General features: G+C 35.3%; 1 protein-coding gene across 6 annotated transcripts in view; it reads left to right on the forward strand.

Moving 5' to 3' along the window:
• The window catches only part of LOC116775518 (serine/threonine-protein kinase Genghis Khan), a 32,078-nt gene that overhangs the window by 4,016 nt on the left and 13,583 nt on the right, over positions 1–14,479 (forward strand). For all 6 annotated transcript variants that reach the window (XM_061525100.1, XM_061525101.1, XM_061525102.1 and 3 more), the window contains exons 3-25: positions 3,570–3,749; positions 4,448–4,569; positions 5,040–5,132; positions 5,624–5,728; positions 6,190–6,338; positions 6,772–6,865; positions 7,359–7,415; positions 7,743–7,797; positions 8,530–8,660; positions 9,192–9,278; positions 9,417–9,538; positions 9,875–10,025; positions 10,248–10,350; positions 10,632–10,741; positions 10,979–11,110; positions 11,370–11,483; positions 11,592–11,726; positions 12,078–12,185; positions 12,430–12,543; positions 12,845–12,958; positions 13,218–13,322; positions 13,762–13,864; positions 14,218–14,416. In XM_061525100.1, coding sequence (XP_061381084.1) covers positions 3,570–3,749; positions 4,448–4,569; positions 5,040–5,132; positions 5,624–5,728; positions 6,190–6,338; positions 6,772–6,865; positions 7,359–7,415; positions 7,743–7,797; positions 8,530–8,660; positions 9,192–9,278; positions 9,417–9,538; positions 9,875–10,025; positions 10,248–10,350; positions 10,632–10,741; positions 10,979–11,110; positions 11,370–11,483; positions 11,592–11,726; positions 12,078–12,185; positions 12,430–12,543; positions 12,845–12,958; positions 13,218–13,322; positions 13,762–13,864; positions 14,218–14,416 — 2,683 coding nt within the window. The remainder of the gene's footprint in view (positions 1–3,569; positions 3,750–4,447; positions 4,570–5,039; positions 5,133–5,623; positions 5,729–6,189; positions 6,339–6,771; positions 6,866–7,358; positions 7,416–7,742; positions 7,798–8,529; positions 8,661–9,191; positions 9,279–9,416; positions 9,539–9,874; positions 10,026–10,247; positions 10,351–10,631; positions 10,742–10,978; positions 11,111–11,369; positions 11,484–11,591; positions 11,727–12,077; positions 12,186–12,429; positions 12,544–12,844; positions 12,959–13,217; positions 13,323–13,761; positions 13,865–14,217; positions 14,417–14,479) is intronic.

Below are 14,479 nucleotides of genomic sequence, written 5' to 3' on the forward strand. Positions count from 1 at the left end.
TAAATTCCAACATAACAATGTCTATTAATTTAAAATAATGCTTATTGTCTATGGTTTTATGAAACGAAATATTTCAAAAGATATATATATATATATATATATATATATATATGTATATAATCTGTTACTAAATTTACTATGAGAATAATTTAATTATAATTTTAGGAAATGCTTATTTTGTTTATGATTTATTAACTTATATATATATATATATAATTCCTACACGTGGTGCACTAATTATAATATTCTTTATGTCTTTATCATGAAACCAAAAGGTATTTAATTGTAATTGGTATAATAAAATATCTCCCAAGTACGTTCCCGCTAAGGGATATTATAAAATGATTTGTCTTTTTATATTTGATATAAAAATTCATTAACAATGTACAGAATCCACAAAGCTGATATGGATACAGTAATATGATTAGAGATATTATGTTTTTCTCAAGGGCCAACTATATTATGATAACACTCATATATCTGTGTCGGTGTTTGTATAGGGTATTTAGAGTAACTTTTTCTCATTGATTTGCTTGTAATATAATTTCGATTAAAATCTTAGTAGTAATTTTAATCCATAATACTGTGTTGAAGGGCTTTAGGATTTGTGCTTGGAAAGGCTTGCTATCAATATTTTATAAAAATGATGAAAAATGTTTGCTTTGCCATGAACTCGGAAAGAGATCTCGATGTGATTCTGCTTTTCCAAGACATTTTCCTCAGCAATGTGTATCGTTCTTTGCATCTATGCATGAGCTACACAGTTTTTGAAATACCTAAATTATTTTTATACTTTTTTGATGTTAATCTATGTTGTATGGGATTTTTAAGTTAAGATTTAATCAAATTGTCCAAATTTCTCGAAATTCTCATTATAATAATGTTTGAAGCGATTTTAGAATGCTGCGACTGGAATTATTTGTGTGATAATTAAATTTTTTGCTAGTTTATTATCCAAGGTTGGGATAATATTATTAGTTGGGTTTATTTTTTATGATAAAGCACAAAATATTGTCAGTTTGTTCTTGAGATATAATGGGGTGAGATGTTAGTCTTATTTCAATATTGATCTAACCTACTAAGTTGAAAATGTATGACAAATTTCTTGATACATTCACAAAGAATTTGGATTTTCTCCAAGTGGGATAAAATAGTACTTAATAAATACTATAAGACCTTGATATTAGGCATCCATAAACTTTACTCACTGTAGTATAAAGCGGATGTCCTTGAGCCAGTATTTTTTGGCATAATAAGTAAAGCGATCATATAACTAGTTCCTAACCCCTACTGTGCTTGTAAGGATGGTGCACTTTAGGTAAAATATGTTCTGACATATAATACCACTAAGCAATTATAGTGCGGTGAGCCAACGCACGTAGAAGCAATTAAAATAATATTTTTTTATGTATAATAGGAAAGAGACGAAAGTAAATCTTATTATGGTATTTAGATATAATATATATATATATGGTTGTCTTGATTAAACAATCTTAGACTCCTTTGACTGTTACATCGTTCGTCAGACGTCAGATGTATCCAAAAATTAACCCATGACCCTTCCCAAGAATCTGCCTACTTGAATGACAAGTTGCATTAAAACCAATTCAGCCGTCAATAGACATACATACGAAAATATTATCGCGTTCACGATAAAGTTATTAGCTATGTAAGTAGTTACTCAAATATGGGTGTGGTGAGCTACTGGTCGCACAAAGGCCATACTTAATTAATTACAATATATCCAATAAAATCTATGAATGTATGTTTGTCAATGTCATACACACAAGCTACTAAACATGACATACACAACAACAATGTAACTTATACCCCGAAAATCATACGATAAAATTTTCTCGAGTTTATCCCAATGTCATGTCCCAAATAATACAAACGAAGTAATTTTTATTTTAAATTAAAGAACTATGTTTGTGTTGAAAAAATTGTATTTAATTCTATCGTTGAAATATTCCAAGGATACATATGTCGCTGTCTAATTAGTGTAATAATTAAAATTACTGAATCACACCGACCAAAATAAACTGGCACACAAAAGGCTCGTCTCCCCATACTATGGAGGTGTCGTCGTTTTGGTTATGGTTACGTATTATATTGTTTATGGCTATGGGATATCCTCTCTGTTGTATTGTTTTCGTGTTTCCTGTACGTTTGTTTTAATGCTGTTTTGATTTAAAGTTTTTTTTTTGATTTAGAGAGAAAAAATTAAAAACGCTAATGATAGGATAATGAAAAATTTTTTTCTTTTATAATTTTCTTAATCACCGATTGTATATATCATCTTGATTAGGATTTAATATATAGTAAATAAATATGCAGTGATCATCACTTTTACATTAACACGAGTTTGCCCCGTCACACGACGTACGAGGCGTTTCCCGTTACTGATTCCAAAACCTAAGTTAGTGTTATGATGGTATTCGTGAAGGAATACTAGAAACGATCTGTAAGTAGTGCAACGTAGCTCACCAGCGATAAACGAACTGATAATAATTAAGTCTAGGTAGTTGTTTAATATTTTTTCTCTTTACGTCTCATACGACAGTAAATATTAAATCCCATTACATTATCACGGCGTACGTGGTGAAGCAAAAGAAAAACTATTTTTTTTCTTCGAAGTTGGTCGGAATAAATTTTTCATCTGTATTTAATCCAGGCCTTTTTTTTTGTTTTCACTATTGTATACTACATTTTTTTAAGATGGCTATAACAGATTTTCATATAAAAGGGTATGGATAAAATATAAGAAATCTCGATTTTTATGCGCAGTTAAGAAAATTATCGTATGACCTAAATATTTTTAGATGTGTGATACATTTCGTAATCTGTTGAGATTTGAGCGACACTTCACTTAACTTGTGTAAATTTCTTCAAAATATTTCGTATTTGTTAAAATTTTTACACATAATATTAATATATATATATATATACCTATATATATAAATTAATAATAAAACACATTCACACTTATTTATTTTCATGTGTATAAATTTTAACGATATATTGAAAAAACTAAATTTTTACAAGATTTCCCTAATTTATATGTTAATATATATTTTTTGTTCTATATATGATATATATTTTACAACATCAAAATCATTATTTATATGATTTTAATTTAATTTCAATCACAAATTATATATGCACATCTTAATGTGATTTAGATCTTGATCTTTAGTAACGTTTCATTAAGACGCATCTCCGCTAGTGATGTACAAGATCAATGTAATGAGCATTTAAAGAACTTGCTATACTTCAAGAAAATTTAATATATAATATATTTGTTTTACTTAACTCGTATGAATTATGGCAATTTTTTTTAAATTAACATTTACATATCAAAAATAATTACATTTAATTTTGTTATATTTTTATTTAAATTAAATTTTTTTCATTTATTTGATAAATGTAGTTGGTAATCAAAGTTCTTTATAGTAATATAATTTGAATTAAACAGTCGATAAAATATATTCTCTGATACCAAAGCACCATATTGGAATCCATCCAAATGGTAATTTGTACTATTATTTGATTTCCAATCTCCATTCCAGTTCTAGGTATAAAGCGTCTGAAGCAGATAGAGACCATGTTCATATCCCGCCGACTCCAGGGACCTCGTCCCCAGGGTCTGAGCGTGGAGACGCTCCTGGATATGCTGTTAGTTCTGTACGATGAGTGCTGTAATAGCAGCCTCAGGAGGGAGAAGGCAATCGCTGACTTCATACAATACGGTGAGCTCACGATCAAATTATATAATATTATATAATATCCACGGATCCTAATTTGTTGACAAAATCCTCAGATATTTCATATCAATCGATATCAGATGTATTCTGTTAAGCGACGTCTAAAATATATGCGGATCATAATGAAAATTTGTTGACAAGATCCGCGGACATTTTTTGTCTATAACATATCCAATGCGCTCAGAATGGATCGCTCAAAATGTACATCCGGGTACCCTATTACAGTTTTGGTGATGAGTTCCGCGGATTTAATATGAACCGGATATCCTTTATAATTATTGAAATCATTTAAATATTATATTACTAATGTAATAATAATTACGTATTAAATAATAGCAACACTGATAAGTATTATAAAGAAGACAGGCTTGTGAACCAAATTATGTTTGTAAGGACGAATATTTCGATCTAACGAAGTCAGACAAAGTCAGTGTCAGAAACTAGTTATCAATACATACCTATATACGTATTTAATTATCTATACATATATCGCCGGGGACAGTGCAAATATACAGCACTTTTACAGAGGAAGGTTAAAACTTATATGAATAATTACCAAGACAAAATAAAAGCTGCCTTATAGCAGGTACTCAGAACTATCCACAGCTTATTTTGCACTTTCCGCGACTATATATATGTTATTGTAAATATATTAAACAAGACCCTTACACATATATCCACAGTGAAGCCAGTCGCCACAGCTCTGAAGCGTCTCCGTCTGTCCCGGGATGACTTTGAGCTGGTGAAGGTTATCGGTAGGGGGGCCTTCGGGGAGGTGTGCGTGGTTAGAGCTAGCTTCATGCAGGTAAAACATACATACATATGACAAACCTCTTAACATTATAGTCACGGTGAATATATCGACAGGATCAGGGTTCGAACTTGGTACCTTCTGAATATAGAGTTCCGTATAATATAATCGTGGTGTCCTGGAGGTTAAAGGCCCGCCTCTCATACGTGAGGGCGCGGGTTCGAAACCTGGCAAGGACTAATGTGAGCTTTTCCGAGTCATATGTACTTTCAAAGAGTATTTAGACAACACTGACGGACGGTGAAGGAAAACGTCGCGAGGAAACCTGGTCTTATAATTTCAAATTATAAAATTGAAATCGCCAACCCGTCTTGAGCAAGGGTGGTGATTAATGCTCTAACCTTCTCCATGTGAGAAGAAGCCTTTGCTCAGCAGTGGGCTCTGATAGGCTGATGTTGATGATGATGATGATGATGATATTATAATAGTTTTATTTATTCTGCTATATATATAAATGTATTCAGGGCAGCGAGCCGGGTGCTAACAGTGCTGCAGCCTCGACCAGCAGTGACCGCGTCTACGCTATGAAGATACTCAACAAGTGGGAGATGTTAAAGGTACTGTGGGGGCGGGGTCCGGTGTCGTCACACGGGTGGGAGAGGGAGGGGATTGTAGTGACGTCACACCAGCCTGAAAACTAGCGAGTGGGGGTTTACGCCCTTACCATCCTTTAGGTTGCTAAGTGACGTCACACGCGGTCTTATGTCCAACGGTGGGTCCGTTACAGCCGCTTAGTACATTGTGTTGCCTATTTTCAATACAACAAAATCATTATTCAAGTGTTATATGTACACGATTTTGATTTACCTTTACTTATATCTCTACATAATGATTATAACTGTCTTAATGAGATCTAAAACTTTCGCGAGTATTCATTTAAATCAAACTAATATTTTCTGATGTACTCTGCGTTGTATTTTTTTAAATACCTACTTGACTTTGCTGAAAAAAGTAACCGAAACGTCGGGAGTATGAAGTATAAAAAATCATAGAGTAAAGCGTAGTAGGCACGTCCGAAATAGTTTCATATAATTTTGTTTGTCGCCAGCGAGCTGATACAGCGTGCTTCCAAGAAGAGAGAGACGTCCTCGTGTTCGGTGACAGGAGGTGGATCACCAACCTACACTACGCCTTCCAAGACGAACATAACCTGGTAAGTGGCTTACGAACTGAGAGAACACCTGTATTATATATACAGGGTGATGTGATTGTTTCATTTAGATTGTGGGTAATATAATATCAAAATTCATTTTGGTCATACAAACTGAGTATAATTCAATATATACACATATGAGAGTGCATTAATACATATGTACATTCCATAACGGAACACCCTGTATTCTTATATACAGGGTGTATATTGTACATTCGTTTTATATTTCTGTGTTTAATTTATTTATATCGTGGGTAATTTAATATGAAAATTCGTTTTAATTACAAACTTACCATAATTCCATATTTATACTCGTGTGTGTATTATTTATACATATGTTTATACACATTCCGTATGATTATCTATGACCTGTTAATTACAATTTAACCCCCTACCACGACACGCAGTTCGTTTATTCATAGTTAACTTGTCGTTAATGTTCCTTTGAACGTGTTTCTCAGTACCTGGTGATGGATTACTACTGCGGCGGTGACCTCTTGACCCTGCTGTCCAAGTTCGAAGATCGACTTCCTGAAGATATGGCGCGGTTCTACTTAGCCGAGATGGTGCTAGCCGTGCACAGCGTGCACGAGCTGAAATACGTGCATCGGTTAGCATGCATATTGCATATACTTGCACGCATGGACATTTATTCTACTACTCTATTGAATACTGAACCTTATTAAAATTTTAATTAAAAATCTCGGGATTCGAACCCGTTACTTTCAGTATATATATTATAACTTAACTAATACAGAATATATTTTATTATGTGCATATTTAACAATATATTACACTGAAATGCAGAAGTATTATTAGATTCTGTACTTCGAAAATAGTTTATACGGAGCTCCAGCAGTGCCTGGGTCGCAAGTCCAGGCACTGCTGGAGCTCCTCTCCCTGCAGCTATGGCCCCGGCACCCGCGCGGTGAATCCATGTAATGCTGAAATTTCGTCTCATTAATAGCTCTATATTAGTGTACATTAGTTATACACATAATATATTTTTATTTAATAACTGATTTCTTTAAATAATGTTTCAGTGACATCAAACCTGACAATGTTCTATTGGACGCGAGCGGTCACATACGACTCGCGGACTTTGGATCCTGTCTGAGGCTAGGGGACGATGGAAAGGTGAGATATGATACATATACTGAAATATAGTATTGAGTTAGGGAATCACACAGGAAACAAGCATTTATTATAGCATATTAGCATATGTATGTATGTATGTTAGAAAAATTATAAACATCACACTGACAATTATAACTTAATATTGAAAAGTTTATTGATAATAGTCGCCGTCACGTGACTGGGCGAGGTTTTGGCGGAGTGGGGATGAGTTTGCCCGTGTACACTCAGTGCAATAAAAAGTGGTTGCTCTCGACGCTTATCGATAACAAGAACCCGGAACAGTTACTAAATGATGGATCCAATTTTCATGCTCGCAAGTGTACTGCAAGCAAACACCCGATCACACCTGAAATGACAAATCGTGTTCATCTATCGTCTCTGGCGAAGTTACGTGCTGGCTGCTATAGTAGACACGAGAAAAGAGCTTTTTCATAATACTAGTGTTTTTTTTAGTCAAACAGATAATATATATATGTGTTTCAAATATTTTCAGGTTCAAAGTAACGTAGCTGTCGGCACACCGGATTACATATCACCCGAGATACTGAGGGTGAGTTATATAATACTAACTAGCCAACCAGCGACCAATGACCTCTACCAGAACCGAAGTGTCTAATACCTTTATATAATGACTTATGTAAATTTGATCGAGTCCGCCCTAACCTACATTGAGATCGCACATTTCAGATAACTTAACAGAGATTAACACTCGTTCATAATGTTGTTTTGCGTTATGAGCCTAGCACTCATTTAGATCTTCATTCATTTTGCTGCGAAGTGCGAGCCAAGGGTGGTTCTTGTATTGAGCTCGCTAATGTTTTTTTTACGTTTACTTTATACACCTTGTCGAATATTTATCGATCGACGTGTTCCTTAGGCCATGGAAGACGGTCAGGGTCGATACGGCCCCGAGTGCGACTGGTGGTCCTTGGGTGAGTCATTTCATAGTTTGTTTCTTAAATTTTCGTATTTACTTTTGTTTATTCCGATATTTAGTCTCGGACAAGCTGACGCGATAATGTTTAATAACAAACCGTTGCTAAGCAACCAAAGATAGTAAAGTAAGTAAGTAAGTAGTACTGTTAAAGAATTTCACGAATAATTGTATCATTAACTATATATATATTTTTCTAATTTTGAATTACAACACGTAATTTAATTGTAAAGTGTGCAATTTATCGTTAATTATAATACATTTTTGTCAACATAGCTTCAATTTTATCAGTAATGTCAGTGTTATATCGGTGTCATAAGTAGTTCCGTCAGTTACTTAATTAATAACATAATTACAAGCGGGTAGTCAGGGATAGTGTGGTTAGTGTAACTAAGAGCTCGGGCGGCGGTCGTTCTGTGGGCAGCCGTCAAGCGAGGTGCCCCCGTCTGACCTGTTGGCTCTAATCCGTTGTCATCGGGTTCATCGAGTGTGATTTTAAATAAAGTCGTTAAGGTTTTGAGTAATAACATATTGGACAGGACAAGCGGGCTTTTATTTCTGAATTCCGATCGTCACAACGCCCGTGTCGGATGTCAACAGCAAGACCGCTACGAGCCGCCCTCCTGACGCTCTTTCTATAATCACAGCATCAGTACGATCACAATGTGTATGGACATTAATGAACTTGAAAGAGAATAATCAGTCATTATACTGTGTCCGTTATGTGCAGGTGTGTGTATGTACGAGATGCTGTTCGGCGAGACTCCGTTCTACGCGGAGTCGCTGGTGGAGACGTACGGCAAGATCATGAACCACGCCCGCTGCTTCCACTGCCCGCCGCCCGACGAGCTGGCGCCCCAGGTACCTGCTTTGTGTGTGTGTGTGTGAGAGAGAGAGTATACATATGTGTGTGTGTGTATGAGAGAGAGACTATACATGTGTGAACCTCTGAGTGTCAGTGTGTGTGTGTGTGTGTCCTCTTAGTGTGTATGTGTAAGTCATTGAACATGTATGTGTTTGTGTACGAATATCTTGAGTCTATGTGTGTGTGGGGCTTTGAGCGACAGTGTGTGAGTCTAACTATCGGTTCTCGCGTATGTGCCAGAAGTTGTTGTTGTGTCTGTGTATTTTATGTACATAAGTCAAAGTTCATTAATATATGGCTGTTGGAGAGGACTTGTGTCAGTATGAGTGAATTTTCTATGGACCTCCTTTCGTTTGGGTTAAATCGACGATGTTGTTACTGTATCATGTTTTTGCATGGAATGAAGGAAGCTTTGTTATTATTATTGTTACGGGTGAATTTATAAGCTCTTAATACATTGGAAATCATATTCTTATTTATGTTTTTATTGTGATGTAATTTAATATATTTCTCGTCTCTCAATAAAGGTCTCGGAGGAAGCGAAGGATCTCATTCGCAGATTGATATGTTCGTCAGAGACTCGTTTGGGAAGAAATGGCTTACAAGATTTCAAGGTTAGATACTTTGTTTAGTATATAATTATCATATAGACATGTTTTAAGATCCAAGTCAAGAGGAATAATGTATAATTTATAAGTTTATCTTGTATAACATTATGTGTTTTATATATTATATATTTGTGTATATTTCAGAGTCACCCATGGTTCGCGGGGTTGGAGTGGGAGAACGTGAGAGAGATGGCAGCACCATTCGTACCGGACGTGTCCAGTCCCACTGATACATCCAACTTTGATGTGGACGATACTGACATACGGTGAATATATAGAGCACAGAACAGTGCAGTACAGTGCAGTACAGTACAGTACAGTGCAGTACAGTGCAGTACAGAACAGTACAGGACAGTACAACATGACACAGAAAGTAGAGCAAATACTATAAAAAATCAACACTCGTGCAAATAGCAGCTTTATAGTAAAATTAACTTCTTCAAGACAAGCCTAACAATTAAAAGTATATCATATATATGTACAAAAAATAATACTATATTTTATTAAGTAATATTATTAATTTTGATTACTTATTGAAATCTAAACAGACTACCATACATACAACCAAAATTAGATTCTATGTATGACCTTTGCACCCTCAGGTTATCCGAGGCTGTGCCCCCGCCCCGTGCATCGGGCGCCTTCTCTGGTCTCCACCTGCCGTTTGTAGGCTTCACATTCACTGGAGGTTCGAGACTGTGTGACCTCGGCCCGCCGACACCTCTCAGTCCAGCCAAGAACGCCACCAAACAGGTCAATAATATGTATCAAGAGATAGATCAATATATGGTGGTCGATACCAATTACTTGTATGTGAATTCCCTAGACATATATTTTTTTGGAATGGAATAGGTTTTTAGTATTGACAAGAAATAAAGACCGTCATAAACTGACATATGACAAACTTATATATACAACAAAATATTATTGCTCCATGATGTTTTATATATATTAACATTTTCGATCTACCCTCAGGCGCCGTCAAACGCCAGCGATCGTGCAGCGCTTGCAGCGCTTGAACGCGAGAACGCTTTGTTAGCACACACGCTGGCCGACCTTCGTGCAGCAGCTGGACAAGGTATGGATAGCTTGAAATAAAAGCAAAATGCGCTTTAGTCTTGTGTCTAAGAGCAAGTTTGAATAATCATAATTCACTGTATCCTCTAAAGCTAAAGAAAATATTTTCCTAGTTACTTTGCAATTATATTAAAAAAATATAGAAAATTTAATATAAATATAAAAATAATTAAAATAATATAACCTGTGAAATGTAAGTATTTACATAACGGAAGTAGATACGTATTAAAAACATTATTTATATATATTTTCTCAATGCCACTTGTTAATTTTTATTTATAGAAGAATCGACAGCACTCGCAGAAGAAATAGAAGCTCTGAAAAAGAGGAATTGTGAATTGGAAGCGCAGTTGAAGAGATTCGAACAAGTGAACGCTTCTATAGGAACACAGGTGGTGAAAATATTATAAAAATATCTTATATAGGACTTATTATAAACATGATATATATATATATTTGTAAGGACAAAGAAAAATTTATAATTTAAACTGTCAAATACAGATATTTTCTCCCAATTGTATGCTTTATCTACAAAAATATACAGGATATATGAATATTGACACATCACCAGCTACATACATGATAATAATATGTAGGAACTAAATAGATGTATGTATACCTGTTCGCAGGAGATCTCGTCATCACCTCAAGAACTGGCAGCCAGGGTCAAGGATCTGGAGGTCCTTGTGAACGCTCTGAACATAGAGAAGGAAGAACTGATAAAAGATAAGAACGACACCGTAGAAAAACTCATGTTACAGGTTAAAAATATGTGTATGATACTAATTAGGAAGCTAACGTTGTTAAGTCTTTATACACTGTGGCATTATAGATTATATCTACTTCACTGATTGAATTTCAATAACTTTATGTAAAAAAAATATATGTATTAATTTATAATATTATTATTGAACACAATTAAAATATTTATACCTTATTATAATATTTATACCAAATAAAAACGTTGACGTTGGCAAAATATTATGATTGTATATATATATATATATTTTGTGTGTGTAGGATAAGGAATTGAAAGACGCTGTCAGTCAACGCAAGCTGGCTATGGCGGAGTACAACGAGGTGACAGACAAGCTGGCCGAGCTGAGGCAACAGAAACAAAAACTATCTAGACAGGTTAGCTTATAGTGACCTCTAATGACCTTTATTATATTATTTTTATGTTCTATAGTTGTGGAAGACAATTACTTTAAATGTATAAGCATATTCAATCCTGTGTATCAGGTCCGTGACAAAGAGGAAGAGTTGGAGGTGGCGATGTCCAAAATTGACGCTCTGCGGCAGGACATACGGAGAGCTGAGAAATCCAGGAGAGATTTAGAGGCGAGGCTAGATACAGCGTTGAATGAAGCCGCCAAGGTATGATAATATATATATGTAACAAAAATTTGTCATATTTTTTTTTATATTTAGTATTTACTGATTTTAAAACAGACTATATTAAACAAAACTATAGGTAAATTCTAATAATATTACTATTATAATACCCTTTTAGTTTGTTATTCCAAGGAAATATGTATAAAAATAATTTATTTTATCCAAAGGAGGCTAACGGTAGATTTTGTTTGATATCGTAATTGTTAGTATAGTAAACATGGTCTATATATAGAATGTTAGTTGATGAGTTTTTAAAATATTTGAACTGGCGACTATCTCAATATTATTTCCACATACATATAATATATAAATGTATTTTTGTTAATATTTTAGGAAAGAAAAGTCCGTGAAGAGAGTGTTCGTCTGGCGAGGGTCGAGGAGACAGGAGTGTCACCAGCACAAGACGTGGCCAGGCTACAGGCGGATATAGAGGCGCTGGAGGTAGGAGGAGGGGGGATAGATACACTGGGGGGGGGGGGGGGAGGGTATGAGTGACCAATGGATTGTAGGAGATTTATGCTAGCAGAGTAAAAGCAGGAGATTATATATGTGGTTATAGTCGATTTCAGTTTAATGTGGCTTAATGTGATTATTAAAAGAATTTCATCCACTGATGTTATAGAATAGTCTTTGATTTTTAACATTAACTTATATGAAACACTACAATATGATTATTTATTTTTAGGCTCAATATTCGGAGTCGCTCTCCCAACAGCAGGCCAGGTATGCGGCTGAGCTGGCGGCGCTCAGGGAACAGTTGCATGAGGGAGACGCTCTCAGGAACAGGCTTAACAGGGAGGTGAGGACGGACATGCATACATCTATACAGACATAGAAGCGACTAACTAACATAGGGATAGATTAAATCTAATATTTTAAATGGATGAAAAAACAAGAATATTACAATACTCTATTAATATGGGACGAAATAATATAATACTAAAATTACTATTTTACCAAAAAATGTTTGCTCCATAAACAAAATATAATTTAATTTTCATCCAAGAATCAGAAAGTATCAAAGAGTTTTTATAATAATCCAATAGAATTATTTTTTGATAGTTTCTGACATTAAATATCATTAATAAATGCCATTCCAGCTGCAGACGTCCAAAGATAAGTTGGAGAGTCGCAGGATGGAACAACTGAACGACAGTGAGGACAAACAGATGTTGATCAACGAGAACAGGAAAATGGCCAAGGACCTGGACGCTGTGAGTGACCACTCCCACCAGGATATATAGCTCCGGGACAATATTACATATCTTTTATTCTGGATATGATAAACAATATTATTATAGTAGCCAAATATTCTGAATACATAGAATTTACTACTTGTGACTATAAAAAAAATGGCAAACATTAGTTTAAAAAATCAATGACATACATACATATATTCTTTTTTTACTATCTGCATTAAGTATTCTCAGTAAAATATACTATTTGATGTATAATGGATGTGTTTGTTTGTAGATGGCGGAGAACGGTCGGCGGTGGCAGGCGGAGAGACGAGCTATGGAACACGAGCTGGAGGAGCTCAGGTCCAAGAGAGATTCCATGCAGCATTGGGAGACTCAGGTAGGAGGGAGAAATATATATACTCGTAGGTTCGTTTCAAATTTGGTTAGGTAGAGAGATAAGCTTGGACAGTGGAAGTGAGCGTTTAACGTTAGATAGAGGCCCTTTAAACCTACACCGGGGTCGCAAGTCCCAGGCACTGCTGAAGCTCCTCTCGCTACAACGCGATGAATCCATGGAATGATGAAATTTCGTCTCTTATATATATATACCATTATTGATATATATATATATATCAATAATGGTATATTATGATATCAAATATTTACATGTCTATTGACATTTTTATTAATTTTATTTATCCGTGCAGTATATATGTTTTGTGCTGAGCAGCGAGACTGAATGAGAGAAACTTAAATCATAAAGTAATCTACCTGCATTACAATTGATACATCGATATGATACACAACTATTGGTTAATTATATTTCTCCTGTGCAGATTGCTGATATAATAAGATGGGTGTCTGATGAGAAGGAGGCTCGGGGCTACCTGCAGGCCCTCGCTACCAAGATGACAGACGAGTTAGACTACCTCAAACACGGTACGTACACCCAATGCAACTTAACTACATACAATACTATATAATTATATTAATATTCTATGATATAACGAGGTGTGTCCCTTTTTTTGTCTTTAGAGTTGGATTTAAAGTGATATGATAGATAATGGTATCCCACCGGTAGCGACATCTATTATCTGTCAAGTGTCTTCATACCAAATACAATTGTTAACATGAAAAATAGACGACGTATCGAAATTAATATCTATCTTTTATTCTGATAGTGCATTAATGTAAAGTTTCACTAAAATCCATCCAGTCATAACCATTGCATTAATTCTCTATACGATATATATTTGTGGTGGTCCAATTTATAATGGTGATTGTTTTTCCAGCGAGTGCCCCCCGTCCGACCGCATCCCCTCCCGCCGCGCCCCCGCCCCCCGGAGCCGGCTGGAGGAACAGACGCTCGCAGAAACTGGACAAGATGGAGATACTGACTCTACAGTCATCACTACACTCAGAGATACAGGCCAAGCAGGCTGTGGGAGAGGAGCTCAGTAGGACCAGGGCCGAACTGCTAGCTAGTCAGAGGTAGATAGTACGCCATTAGTTTTTTTTTTAACGTTAAATAATCAAGGAGAGGTAGGCACCCTC

This window comes from Danaus plexippus, chromosome 27 (genome assembly GCF_018135715.1).
Source record: "Danaus plexippus chromosome 27, MEX_DaPlex, whole genome shotgun sequence".
Taxonomy (NCBI): Eukaryota; Metazoa; Arthropoda; class Insecta; order Lepidoptera; family Nymphalidae; genus Danaus; species Danaus plexippus.